The sequence below is a fragment of the Thamnophis elegans genome, chromosome 8 (assembly GCF_009769535.1).
Source record: "Thamnophis elegans isolate rThaEle1 chromosome 8, rThaEle1.pri, whole genome shotgun sequence".
Taxonomy (NCBI): Eukaryota; Metazoa; Chordata; class Lepidosauria; order Squamata; family Colubridae; genus Thamnophis; species Thamnophis elegans.
In genome coordinates, this window is record NC_045548.1 from 29801325 (window position 1) to 29816659 (window position 15335).

At 35.3% G+C, this 15335-nt stretch overlaps 1 protein-coding gene across 1 annotated transcript in view; it reads right to left on the reverse strand.

Annotated features, from left to right (window-relative positions):
- Positions 1 to 443: 443 nt before the first annotated feature.
- ANKRD29 (ankyrin repeat domain 29) overlaps positions 444 to 15335 on the reverse strand; it is a 35518-nt gene continuing 20626 nt past the window's right edge. The window contains exons 7-10 of the mRNA XM_032222434.1: positions 11516 to 11614; positions 10477 to 10572; positions 6794 to 6892; positions 444 to 1497 (exon numbers count right to left, since the gene is read on the reverse strand). Of these exons, the coding sequence (XP_032078325.1) occupies positions 1414 to 1497; positions 6794 to 6892; positions 10477 to 10572; positions 11516 to 11614 (378 nt within the window). The 3' untranslated portion in view covers positions 444 to 1413. The remainder of the gene's footprint in view (positions 1498 to 6793; positions 6893 to 10476; positions 10573 to 11515; positions 11615 to 15335) is intronic.

Consider the following 15335-nt stretch of genomic DNA (forward strand, 5'->3'; position numbering starts at 1 on the left):
TTGTTATGTATTAGGAACTGTTAGTTTGGTTTATTTTAGGAGCAGACAATAAAAATAATATGTATGGAAATGGCTTATGTCTGATAGGATTTGTACTTATGAATAGACCCATTGAATAAATGGAATTTAAAATAACTCAAAATTACTTCAATGTAGTTATTTCTCATTGTGAAAATTAAATTCCTTATTTGCTTTTTCACTTGAATTATTACAACTACAATCATTGGCAATCTAAAGTTATATTGTAATAATAAAAAAAGTCTGAGAGACAAAGGAAAGGCAAAGAAGGAACAGCCTCACCCTGCAAAGAAATGGTAGTTGCAAAATTGTTTTGCTCGTTATTACTGATGCATAGTGTATAGGTCTGTCAGATTCACTGAAAAAGCCTCCCCCCCCCCCCCCCGGTCAAAGGTGTCCCTCTTTACCAATCTGAAAATCTGGTCACCTTAGTCTAAATGAAAGTAATTCTATTTAATTCTTATTTCATGTCTTTATTGGCCTGCTACCAATGTACATTCTGCAGATTTTCAAAAACTTATTTGACATCCATTAAATCTGTTGTAATGCATAAAGTGTGTGACAAAATGCAATCAGTAAATTTTGCTTTTCCTAGATGTAAAAAACATGAAATTATATTGTAATACATAAAAGAAAAATATGATTTTACACATGCCTAATAGAAAAAATACACAAAACACAAAATTACATACATAATAGGAAATCTGCATAGAAGTCTGCGGTTAACAGTAATAAATTATACAAAAGGAAATTTAGTCTTATGTGTTTGTATCTCTATCTCTCTCTTTCTCTCTCTCTCTCTGTGTAAAATGAAAGTAATCTAATCACTGCAAAGAAGCCAGACACGTCATAGGCTGCTAATCTATTGAGAGGCACTTACGTATCTCAACATCTAAAATAGCCTACAGAAAATAAGCCTATGCAACATTTTTTTTAAAAATGGTTAGAATTAGGATAATATGTGACCTGCAAGTTATTAATTAAGTGTGACTCCCAGCACCTCTTATAATTTCCATCTGATTGTTGTAGTTCAGCAACAGTTGGAGAGGTATATTTTGCATACCTACATTACTACTTATTACAACATTGGAGACTAATTAGGAAAATTACTTCAAAGATACAGTATACTAAAGGAAAGAGTCTTTTTCCAGTAGAATAAGACCTGCTTTTCAGGGAAACTATAACATGGAACCAGTCTTCTCTACTCCAAAGCCAGCAACTAAAAGCTGGTGACCATAGCAAATTAACAGATCTTAAATCTACCATTCCATGAAGAACCTGACTTCATTCAGAGTAGGAGACAGGAAATACTTGAATCTCAACATTGTTTCACTTCTAAACTTTGAGACCTAATATGGACAGGATTCATCAGCTGTTTCAAGATGTCAAGGGATATTAACTCTTCCTGTGTTTTGCTCTAGATTGCAGGAGACGTAGAATGCGATCATTTTTTGTCAGATCTGAAGGCAATTCATTTTTCTGAAACAAGAAACAAATCAATGAAAAATCAGAAAAAGGATGGTCACTGCTTAGCTTTGATATCCAAGACACACATCAACAGGATTATTTGCATTCAATTATAGATCACAGGTAATCCTCGACCTATGAATAATGGAGCTTGCCCATTACGGCTGCAAGTAGTGACAACCGTTAAGTGAAACAGCCTGGCTTAATTACTACTACCTCCTCCTCTCCCGATGCCACCATTAAATGAACACACAGGTCCTTAAGCCAAAATGGGGTCCTGGGAGCCTTGCCACCCAGCTGGTTCGGTAAAGGAAGCAAAGCAGCAGCAAAATGTGTTGCAAAGTCAAAAACAGGAAGCCTGTGTGCCTGATTGGTGAAGCCACGATTGTGGGCTGGACCTCTGACCTGAACGCTGCCCTGAGTCCCTCCTGGAGAAGGGCGGCATACAAATAAACCGAAACTGAAACTGATCAGCTGGCTGTCAGGAGACTGCAAACCTCTCCTTGACCTTGCTAGGCTTTGGGGAAGCCAACAACCTGCATACAAAGGTGGTAGCTTCAGGACAAGCTTCTTCAAACCTTTTCTTGCTTAACCCTCTCCCTTCCCTAGAAACCCACATTTCTTCAATAAAGCAAACAAAAAAAGCTGGGAGAAACAGACTTGTTGATCTTTCTTTCCTCCCCCCCCCCCCTTTCAGATGTTGAAACCAAACCTTCTTTTCTGCTCTCTAAACCTTTGGAAAGCTTTTTGCTGCCTGTATGATTCCCTTTAGGATCCAGCTTCAGCCATGGCTGCACATCTGAGCTTTAGCCAATTTTTTTTTTGAGCTAAACCTTTTCTTCAGCTGCTCAATGCACAAAAGCTGCAGAAATATTTCTTTTGCTTGATTGCTTCCTTTACTCTTCAGCCTGGCACTCACTCATCAAGGTAAGTCACTTACAGATTTTGTCATTCTCTTGCTAACATCAGGAAATTTAGCAAATGAGGTGATTAAAGGGGATCGAGGTTAGATGACGTACATAGGAATGGACAGATTCTGTTTTAATTCCCTGGACCTTTCATTACCCTTTGGTAAAAATGGCCATAACCACCTAGCTGGAATTGTAGTAATGGGTATGAAGTTAAAATGACTTCAACTTTTTCCAGAAGAAATAATCCAGAACATATATTAAAACAATTTTTGTCTTCAATGGCAATTAAGTCTCTAAAGTGCTTCCCATGTTTATCAAGCTTTTTAGAATTTACATAAACTTCTGTATGAAGGCAATTATAATCTGGAATAAATTTCAGCAAAATAGCATGTAGATCTGTTTCATGCTTCCTGAATTAATCCAGGGAGGCTGAAGTTGGGAACAGAAGGAAAATTTGATTTTGGCATGCATGAGGATAGCTGCTATATCCCAGATAAGAAAAATATACTAAAGGTAGGAAAAGTTGCTTACATGAAGGTATATGATTAATTTTGGATAAGTAAGATCTCTCCCCATTTAACATGTCTATTGCATTATAATTTTATCTATAAACAGTACCTTCTCCCCTCCCCAAAGTAATACAAAATGTTGAAACAGTGATTGAAAAATTGTCCTACATTTGGTGGTCTTTAAGATATGAAAGTCTCGGCTTCCTGGGGGCGGAGCCTGTCGCCGAAGGAGCTCAACAGAGCCCCTCTCAGAGTTCTGGTCTGTATATCTAATTAAGATCAATAGATATCACCCCTTTCTGGCAGAAAGGGGCAGGCAGAAGCTCAGGTGCTAGGATTTATTCGTAGTTCACAGCCCTTTTTCTTTTTTTTTGGGCTGCGAACGGAGAAGAGATCCAGCGTAACTGAGCTCTTATCTCCAGCCAGTTCTTCGCAGCTGCCTTTTTGCAGCCCTAGACAGGCGATCCCCCCCCTCAGGACAATGATAAATTGCTTAAAGCAACTTAAGGCTAACACGAGCGGGTCTTACTCCTGTGATGTTTTTTTTTTATAACTATCTAAACACCAGCCTTGTTTTTCCTTTGAAACTTCTTCGTTCAACCGGTTACAAAATGGCGTTTTTACTGTGTTGGTGATTGATGACGTAATTAACCAGCTTTATCTCCCCGGAGACTGCTACTCATTAACAAGCAAAATCTACAAATAATTTATTGAGAACTGACCAAGTGAAGACACTGTTTATCTGTTTATTCTCAGCTTTTATCTATAATGCCTCCCAGGTCTAAGCAGGCAAAAAAATCACCCCCGCATGTACTTAAAGAACTTGTTAGTAAATCGCTGCCTTTGCCTCCTACACCCCCTACTGGAGATTCCTTGACACAGGAGCTTCTTTTTCAAATACTCAATGATTTTAAACAAGAAATCAAAGAATTTGTGCTGGATTTATGCGACAAAATACAGACTAAAATTGCCCAAATAAAGGTGGATATGTTTGAAGCTATGTCTACTCTGACAGATTATATCGAAGAAATGGAGACTAAGCTGGAAACTTTGGAGGAGGCTAATTCTAATTTGACTTCCAACATCCAAGCATTACAACAAGAGATTAGAGATACTCAAACACAACTTACAATGATAAATTATAACAGAAAAGCGTCTGCAATAAGAGTCAGAGGACTGCCCGAAAAGAAAGGAGAGAACTTGAAACAGACGTTTGTAGAAGCTTTCAGCCAAGCGGTGGGAGGTCCGGGATTCAATTTTGATTGGAATATTCGAAAAATCTATCGCCAGAATTCGTGTGTAGCAGAACAACGACAGCTACCAAGAGACATAATTATATACTTTTTCACAAGAGAATCCAGGAATGCGATCATCCAAAAGTTTTACAACAACAGGCTCCGAATCGATGGCCATGATTTGTTTGTCTTTAAAGAAATTCCGCTCCAGATGCTGCAAGCAAGGAGAGGCTATACTTTTTTAACCCAAGAACTTAGAAATCGTCAAATACAGTATAAATGGGAAGCTCCAGTTGGAATCACAGTTACACTCGAAAATCAAAGATTTCGTATTAATTCTGTTTCGGAAGCTCGGGACTTTTATTGTAAAACTCTGAAGGCGGGGCTTCTTGACTCACTCGGAAATGCGGAGGGACAAGGTGAAGGAAAGACAAGCAGCAGTTCACTTGGTTACAAGAAGGAGGGAGTTGTTCTCCCCCTACTGGAGAGGCAGAAGAGCCGAAACTGAGGATTTAGCCATATTTTCAAAGCAGCGGGACACGTGGTCATAAGGCAGAGGGTGGCCTTCTCTTTCCGGAAGGGCAGAAGAGTAAGGAATGTGGATCCAGCGATGTCTTTAAAATACTTTCTAAGCTCTTGGACTGATTAAAATTTTAGGATTTCTGTCTGGTGTGAAATGGCAAAGCTGTGTACCGATGGGGAATGGAAAGAAGCATTGCTTATTTTGGACAGATATTATACGGGACTTTTATAGGACTTATTTGAATTTCAATCCAAACTGCGCATGAATTGTTTTCTGTGAGGAAAGCGGGGACTAAGATTTATTTGAAATGCGGTTTGGGATGAATGGAGTCGGGAGGAGTGGGGCAGAAGGGAAGGTGGAGCGGGATATCGATGAAGGGATCTTGGGATTGAATGAAGTGGTGTGGATTTTGGGCACATATTTTACGGATTTACATGCTTGAAGTATAACATAAAAAGCTCAGGATTTTAAAGTGAAGAGCGAGATCCTAATCTTATGGAATTTGGGCTTGGGAGGAATGGAGATGAGAAACGAAGGGTAGGAAGATGAGTAGCGAAAGTATGATTAGACTGCTCTGTATTTGAAGATAAATCGATTTTTGTATAAACTAATATTTGAATATAAGGTTAAGAAAGGCTATCTGGAGAGTCTACAGGAAGAAGGGGGTAAATATCAAAGAAGTAAGGGACGAGGACAAAATATAAATGGAATGATTTACACTGTTTAAATTTTAAGAATGATGGGAGGCTGAGCATAATGCAAAAGATTTTTAATTTATTTTTATTTTTATTTATTTTTTCGTTTTTTTTTTCTTTTTTGGAGTGTTTTTTTTATTTTATTTTCATTATTATTGTTAATAAGATATATTAGAAGGTGAATGGTACTGAACTATGCCGGGTGTGGGACCTGGGAAGTCGGAGGGGATTAGGGAGGGGGGTTCATTGGGGGTGGGTGGGTGGGTGGAGATATAGTTTCAATATATAGAATAAGAAGAATACACTTGTATACTGTTGATCCTTATCTTTTCTTTTTCTTTTTCTTTTTTTTTTCTTTTTATTTTTTTTTTAGGAATAGAGAAATGCACCAAAGTGAGAAGTAGAGGAAAGGAAGAGGGAGAAGTAAGGAGGGAGGAAGAGGGGAATGTAAGGAGGATGAGAGGGGAAGGAGGGTGAGGAAGGTGAGAAAGGAAGATAGGAGGGGAAAGGGAAGTAAGAGGGGTGATCGTTGGAGGGAGAAAGGAAAGTTGGAGGGGGAGAAGAAGGGGTGTATGAAAGTGATAGGTTATGAGTTGTGTTTAGGTTGGGGTTTTTCTTTTTTTATTATTATATTATTATTATTGCAAATATTCAGTATATAAGTGAATGTACAAAATTGAAAATGAAAATGAATAAAACATTTAAACATCAAGATATGAAAGTCTCTGAAAATTATACTGATAGAAATACTATAATGAATGCAAATAATTATTCCCAAAAGTTATGTTGCCCTCTAATGGACATCTCTGTTTTGTTCTCCCACTGAACTTAATTAAACAGAACAAAATAAGGGTTGGAAGGGTCTGTGGAAATCACCTAGTCCAACTGCCTGCTCAAGCAAGAGACCCTATATCATTTCTGACAAATGGTTGTCCAATCTCTTCTTAAAAACCTCCAATGATGAAGCAACCCCAACTTCTGAAGGCAAGCCATTCCACTGATTGTTCTGTCAGGACATTTCTCCTTGTTTCTAGATTGGATCTCTACTTGATTAGTTTCCACCCATTGCTTTTTGTCCAGCCTTCAGGTGCTTTGGAGAATAGCTTGACACCTTCATCTTTGTGGCAGCCCCTGAGATATTGGAACACTGCTGCTATATCACCCCTTATCCTTCTTTTCATTAAATTAGACATAACCTGCAACGTTTATGTTCTAGCTTCCAGTTTCCTAATCATCTTCCAGTTCCCTAATCATTTCTAGAAAGAGTGCGTCTCGGCACTCTATCTATAGTCTCAACATTATATTTATCTATCTTACATAAAATGCTTTAAATCCATATAAGAATTTTCAGAATGTTTTCCTTAAAAACTTAAAATACTGTTTTCAATTACTTTACAGCTGAAAATGTGTAGTAAGTGTAAAGTAAAGTATGTACCTTGTTTTTAAGTATTGGATCTGCTCCTGCTTCTAAGAGTAATGCTACTGCTCTAATATTGCCACCAAGAACTGCTTCATGAAGGGCAGATGTCCCATTCTAGAAAATACAGAAAAAGTATAAATACATCCATGTATTACAACTGCTGAGTAACAGCTCAGTTTTTTATAGTCAGAATAAGAACAGCTCCTCCAGAAAAGGAACAAAGTGCAACAAAACTTTAAATCCAAGCTTTCAACCTATATCATGAATTGATTTTACAACATTTTACGACATATCATAAACACATTAAAATTCTAGCACAAGACTACACTATACTAAAGGTAAAGGTTCCCCTCGCACATATGTGCTAGTTGTTCCCCACTCTATAATAGCAATATGAATACAGTGAACATGAATAATCTTCTGTATTTGGACCATTGAAATTATAGTAAGCTTTTGATGTTTTCAAGTGAGGTTCTATGGTACATCTCAGAAGGAGGGATGATGTCACTATGACAGTGGCCATCAGAGATTTCTGGCCAGGGAAGTCTTTCCAGGTAAAGAAGAGACCAAGAGATTGCCCACCTCCACCCCGGAAATAAGTGTAATAGGAAATGGACCAAACAAGAAGATAGGTGTAATATGAGATCGACTATTTCATTAAAACTATGGAAAGACAGATTGGACTTAAGGATATAGAAAAGATAAAAGGGGTAGGAGGAAGAGAAGCCTACCTTTTACTTTCATCTTAATCATTGACTTACTTTTGTATTATAAATTTTAAAAACGGTGACGACGAGAAAATTGGCAACACTTTGGTGAAGGAGAAGAGGATCATCGGAGCAACCAACAGAAAATATGATTACTCCAGAAATATTGCAAAAAATGTTTGAGGAGATGGGGGAGCAATTAACTGAATCTCAATTCTGTCAAAAGTAATCTGGATACTTTTAAGTGAGAATGAAAGGAAGGTTTATAAAGATGAAAGATGATTTTTTTTAAAAAAATTGAAGAGTCAATAGACAACACAGGGATAAAACAACTGGACATTTTAAAATGTAAAATATAAATAATAAACTGAGAGACAAAACAAAATTTAGACAATCTGGTGTTACTAGAATTGAGAGAAAAATATTTCTCTTGAGACAGAACACTTCCAGAAGATCCTAGAAAAGATCAATCTTTAACAAATGTTTTGGAAGGGATAAAGATGATATAGAAGCAGAAACTGAAGAAGTGTATAGAATCAGTACTTGGTTTGCAAAATTTAAAAAATGTACCAAGGAATATTCTTGTGCACTTCTTTGGGAAGAAGATTAGACATCAGGTTTTGCAGCAGCATTTTACTACCAGATTCAAGATTAATAATGTAGATGTGATTTTACTTAAATACTTCCCAATTGAAATACTCCACAAGCCAAAAAGTTTTTTTTCTTTTATTGACAAGCTTAAACAAAAAGATACCATTTTCATGGGACAAATTGGAAGGAGTCATCTTCACATTAAGATGATAGAGGTTCAGACTGAATTCAGTTCACAAAACAAGAGATATTTTAGGGGAGGGAATAGAGGGGAATTGGAAAAAATACAAATAAAAATGGCAGAGGGCCCTAAACAATAGCCACTACAGAAAACTGAGGAAGCCACCATGTTAGGCACTACATATATTGATTTTTCTAAGTTTTTGGAATAAATATAGATTTTAAATTATTTCAGCAGGAACCCAAAAGAGAACTTGGTTATTTTGTATATAAAGCCCCCACCTTCAACCAGAACTGATATTGACTATGATTGTGGCAGAAAGGTGGGTGTGGAAATTACGTTGCATGGGACTTAAACTTTGTTAATGGTAATTCATTTGCACATTATGATGAAGTAACATTTTACAAAGGACTTAAGGATAAGTGATAGACTTAACATATAAAAATTTAATGGGAAACTGGATTGGAATAATTTATTCATAAAAAGACAGAACCTCTGAGAAAGATATTAAAACAATACAATGTAAATGCTTTTTTATATATATGATGGATCATTTAGAGTTTATAGATGCATGAAGATACAAAACTGGTGATGCCAAATAATGTACTTGTTTTTCTGAAAGACACAGATTTTTTTTCAAGAATTTATATGTTTGGATATTTAAGAATTTAGCCACTGATGTTCAAAATGGGGAGATACTGCCAAAGACTTTTTCCAATCAACCCAATGATTTTAGAATTTAAAAGGAAAATCAGTTCTTTCAGATAGAGGTTAAATGAAACATTGCAGAGAAACAGTAATGGAAGATTGCAAAAAGAAGTTGAAATATTTTTTTGACACTTAATAAATATGATTTGGGATGCAAGTAAAGCATTTATGAGAGGATATTTTATGTAGCATAATAGCAAACTAAAAAAACACTAGAGAAAAACAATTTTAGTTCAGATAAAAATTAAATTATTTTAAACTCCCCCCCCCCGATAAAAAAATTATTTCACAAGAAATTAAGTCTTTACGATGGCAGTTACCTTTGTTGATGGTAAGAAAGTAGAAGTAAAAATGAATTATGTAAAAGAAAATAATTTTAAATTTGCCTTTATGGGACTCAACACAAGAAACATTTTATAAGAAAGAAACAGCAAGTAAAGAGAAATAGTTAACTAATCAAGAGTTATTACAAGAGCATGGAAAATATAAGATAAAATCTAAAGAATAAATGAGTATAGTTTTCAGTGGATTTTGTATGCATAGTTAAGAGAAAGATTTAATGTAGATAAGGACATTTGGAATTGAACAGTAGAAGATGGAGTTTGCAGTTGAATTACGTACAAATGATGAACACCTGATTACTAGAATGTATAAACCTTTGTTGAAATTTGAAAGAGAAGAACAAGTGAAAGAGTATATGACAATATGTGTAAGAACTTTGGCCATAACATATTAACGCAACAGCAGAAAAATATCTGATTAAAAGAACTGAATTTTACATTATTATAAATTAAAAGAGAATTTCATAAAAATTGATGATATAGGATTCCAACAAAAATTATCTAGAATGTATAATTATATTAGATTGTAGACAACACAAAGGGTCATTTTTCCATGGCTGATGAACTTGTAAAAAAAGTTTTGGTTTCTAATACAATAAAACAAAGGATTTAAAAAATTAATATTCAACTGAAACCAAAACTTTTTTTGTTGGTATTATTACTGGTTGGGGGGTATTATATGCATGAAAATAGAAATACTTCGAAATATCCAAAATGTAGGATTGGTGAACATAATGGAACAAGTTGAGATGGCAAAATTAACTTGTTTGCTTACAGAAAGACCAACTACTGCATTTATTAGTGACTGGAAACGCCTTATGGACTTTTTCCTGAAAAATTGTGATTTTGGGATTTGGTGAATAGAAAGGGTAGATTATGGAAGGAAAAAAGCTATAAAACTAAGGGGAGGAAAAATATAAACACATTTATAACTACTGTTAAGATTGGAAGCCACTTTTTTGTAACTTTTTAATTTTCTATTTCTTCCTCACTTATTTTTCTTTACTCTTCTTATTTTCAGCCTAAAATTGTACTGTTTTTTAAAAAAACTTTATACAAATTTTATACACTCACACCCACACATATATGTAAGAAATTATAATTGGATTCTACAATAAGTCACAAATTACAGTACTGAACGTTCCAAAGTTTTTGTCCATCAAAACTTGCCTTTAGGATACCAAGTGCAGGGGAGAATTTAAGTAATTCCTCTATAACTTCATTATAACCTTTGGTTGCAGCTTTAAGTAAAGCAGTTGTACCATCCTTCAACAGAAACAGAGGAAAAGAAGGATCTGGAGATTATTGCACACAGGTTCATTTACATTTTTCATTTTTTCATTTCTGTCTTTCGAATTTCTGCAGAAAGATTTCTCCCATTCTTTAGGTGTTTAGGTTCTTTAGGTACTGTTTCTTCATAATTAATAAAAATTCTTAATTTATATAAAATATAAACAGTTTATGTAACCTTTTTGATCTACCACATGATTCAACGATGACATCAAAAAAGAAGGATGTAAATCTGACATCTACAATGTTAACAAATATACCGTAAGCATATGCTGCTTTTTATAACCTAACGAAGCATTCTAGCTAACTTTAAAACAAACATATAATTGTAACTTTTGGCTAGTTTTAATAAAAATTACTGGGCAACAGTATATACCACTTGTAATGTACAGTACTGCAGTTACCATAACCTCCCTTATATTCTTTCATAATTTTTTTAATTAACTTTCATTATAATCTTTCACTTTTTTCCCAATAAGCAAAAGTCATAAATAACTATAATCAAATACGTGATTCCTTCCTTTTTTATTTATGTTAAATACAATATGAGGGAAGAGTTAAAAGGTGATTTTTGAAACATGGGTTATGAAAAATTCAATAACTGAGCCCTATGGGCCATTTGTAAGATACATATTTATAAGATAAGCTAATAAATATATTTACATGCATACTTAAAATGTAAATGAATGCTAGCTATGGGAGTAATTTTTTTCAGAATATGGTTCCTTTCATTCTGATCGTGCAGCCACAATTGGACTTTTGACTACTGTAAGGACAGCTTCTATTGTGCCAAGCAACACTGAGATACTTGAGAAAGTATTCTAGCCAGAATAGATACCCGAATTACCATAAATAAATCTTACTATAGAATCATTCTTTCTTCCAACATAAAGTCTAGAAAACTAAAGTACTTGCTTACAAGCCTTGCAGCATCTCGATCTGCTCCTCGGAGCAGCATCACTCGCACTACATCACTGTGTCCCATCTGAGAAGCTATCCACAACGGAGCTGTTCCATCCTTAAGAAAAATTCAGAAATGGAATAGGATTAATCAAGTTGATTCAAGCATTACTAAAAATTTCTGGCAGTTTACAATGAGATTCTGGCTGAAGTTCAAGGACAAATGAACTTGGATATCCAAACGAAATCCTTTCTTTGGAAAGAAACAGTAGTCAGGTCAAGATGAAATGCAAATATGGGTGTCTTCTAACTGAAAAAAATATAGACAAAATATTTGTTGCCTATATGAAATAATGGCATCATTCTGTTATTGTATTTTTTTATTTAAAAACTACTCAAAAGATATATCCAGACTTAGTCATGTTAAGAGAAGAGGAAATGGAATTAACAACAGTACAGTACTTTTGACTATGGATCTTATTTAGATAGCCGCATGAAAGTGCTACCTACCAATTCTTGAGCCAATAGCAAACTAAGCCAGCATAAACTGCTACTATCACTGATGATTCCTAGTCTGGCTCCCTAAATAGGCCAATAAAGGTGCTATGCTTATCAGGCTAATTTCAGAAGAGCAATTAGTGAATTCCTCTTGCTCTGTTTTCCATCCCCTCTATTCTCTCCTGGAAAACCATCCACAAATTATTATTCTTAACACACGATAGAGCAGGATTGGTTTATTGCAGCTAGACACTTGAAACAGCAAATGTATTAATCCATTAAGCAGCTCAGTTTTCCTGCAATTATCTTCTATGTCTGTAACTTCTCAAACTTTCTAAACATCGATCTAGTACTTTTCTGTCTAGCCGACAGGTCACACAGCCAAAAAAGATATATTGTGATTTGTTTCAAAGATAATAAGGAATAACTATGTGAAATGAATAGAAATATATTATTACAGGAATTAATTGTTATATGATATCTAATGTCAACAAGTATTTCCACACATAAAAAGAAATGGGAAACCTTCAAGTCAGTTATGATGTATCCACATGTTGGCAGATAAAAGTAGGCATATAATTAAAAAGACAATCTTTAGTTACTTCCAATAATTGGCAAATATTATTTTGAGGTTTACTTACCAAGATATTAAGGAAAGAAAGATATCAGATTCCTATATAAGATATCTGGGTGCACAGAGATGTAAACAAAGACAATGCACCCAAATCATAATGGGAACAAATAAATAAAAGATGCAATCAAGGTTTATACACATGTACCTTATGGCTCCTTCTTTAATGTCATGTTTAGTGAGTGCTTGAAGTTACAATGGGCTGAATGAATGATAGTTAGAGTCACTGTACTTTTAGCCATTGCAGTGTAGCCATATGATCATGATTTGCAATCTTTCTGCTGGCCACCTACAAGCAAAGACCTGCTGGCAGGAAGTTGGAAGTCATGGTCATGTGACATCCTCATTTAAACAACCTACACAGTCCCTGTTTAATGATGGCAATCGGGGGAACTGCCATCACTAAATGGCATGATTACATGGTTCTATGGCTTATGACAACATTGTTTAAGAACAGTTTCCAGTCCCAATTAGCAGTGTTAAATGAGAACTACATTTAATGGATTCATATACTTGGAAAGGAAGCATTTAAGACTAGAAAGTGCAATTAGTCATATGAATGCATTATTTATTTACACTGAGAAATGTCCTGAAGCTACTACTTTGCTTATGCTATATTATATTTATCAGTAATGAAATAAAAGCTACAAAAGCAATTATATAATGTGTGATTACATATTTTATTCAACAGATGGCACTATACTATATTATATTTATATGTATGTAAATATATCAAAAAATTGCTGTATTCTGTTTTGATAAAATGAAATAGCAACATTATTTAGATTCCTTGGATTGTATGCATTCTCTAATCTTTCAGTGACACATGTCTCCTTCACTGTTTGGAAAAAAATGGATTCTAGTTAATAATTTCTATCTTACATTGAAGTATTTCTCCTCTCCTTTCCTTTAAACTCTGTCCGATTGTATCATTACTAGGGACCCCAATTTACAACATCGCTGAAGAACTGACAAGAAAGTTTGGACACCCCAGAAAGGGAAATAAATATTCCATCAACTCCCCAATGCAGTGCCTCCAAAGAATCAAAGACCTGGAAATAGTTGAAGCTGAAATCATTTTCTCATTTGATATGATAGCACTCTGCGTACATAAACCCAGAATTAAAAAAAAAAAGAATCCATGACAGCACTACTATCCAGCAAACCTGACCTAACCAAATACATCAAGATTGAAATATCTATAATCATGGACATCATTCAACCTTTGCCTGGCGACATATTTTCAATTTGAGGGACAAATATAACAACACATGAAAGGAATACCCATGGGACTACTGCTTTCAGGATAGCAGAAATGATAATATCTAGAGTCTCTAGTAGTCCCACGCAGAGAATCCAAAGTATGGATCTGGTAAATAGATTTGTTATACTAAAAGAGGGCTATCTAGAGAAAACACAAACCATCAATAACATCTTCAAAGGAATAAAATTCACAAGAAACATAGAAAACAATATGGTACCCTTCAATAATCTATTCTCTTCACTACTGGTTCGGTAGCAGGAGCGTACATGTCTGGCATGTGCAGAACCTGCGCATGCACAGAAGGTTCATGATGACATCAGGGTGAGTGGGCGGAATCTTGTGCCGCTGCCACTAATGGTTCGTGCGAATCGGCAACATACCACCTCTGGTACCCTTCCTGGAAATCCTCAGCAGCAGAGGCAGTGATGACAAATTAAAACACAAGTCTATCGTACCCAAGGGCTCCACTCCCAAACTAACACCCAACCTCCCACAAGAGAAATTTAGATGAGCACAAACACACTACAGCAACCCTGAAAATCAGAAAAAGGAAACAAATCATCTATAAAACATCTTGCAACAAAATGGATACTCATGCAACTTTATCACTGCCAATGTCTCCAACTAACACAAACCGTGAAAACAATAACACTGCCATACATCAAAAACATCTTAGAAACTATTAACAGACTATTACAACCATATGGCATCACCATAGCACACAAACCAAAGCCCTCCAAAACTTCCTAAGTAAGCCAAAAGACCCAGAAGGAAAAGCAGCAGTCATACACTGACTCATGCAACATACAACAACATACAGTGTAAGGTAATAGCCACCATGTAGGAAAACAGAAGAATAGTAGAGCACATCCATGAACACTACTAGTAATTCAAAGACATGATGGAAACTCCTTAATTTCATAACAGATCAACTGACTCAACCATAGTTCAACTGGGAATCTGTAAACATCCTAGAGACCTGGACCAAACCAAGTCTAAAAACGCTAATGAATTCCTGGAAGCTCAGCACTTTAGACAAATCTGCCATCAACAAGCAGAGACAATCAAAAAGCTAAAAAGGAAACATAAGATTGAAGCACCTCATAGCTTAACAATCAACACCCAGTTGAGCAGAGATTAATATCAAGATTAACATTAGACCAACAATCAAGAGGTATGCAATATACCAATCAAGAAACTACCAACTCAGACAAACAAGCTAACAAACAACAGGCTAATCAAGGGACCACCAACACCACTTCCATCAATATTGACAGGGCAAGCTACTAGTACATAAAATTAGAGCAAACTCTATCCCTTCTAGCACTAATGATGTTACATATTTTGATAATGAAATGCACATTTAATTCTCCAAAAAACAAGGGTGGGTCTCTTCTGAAACATTTCCCGTGCCCTGCTTCTGGGTGAAATGAGATATTTTTTACT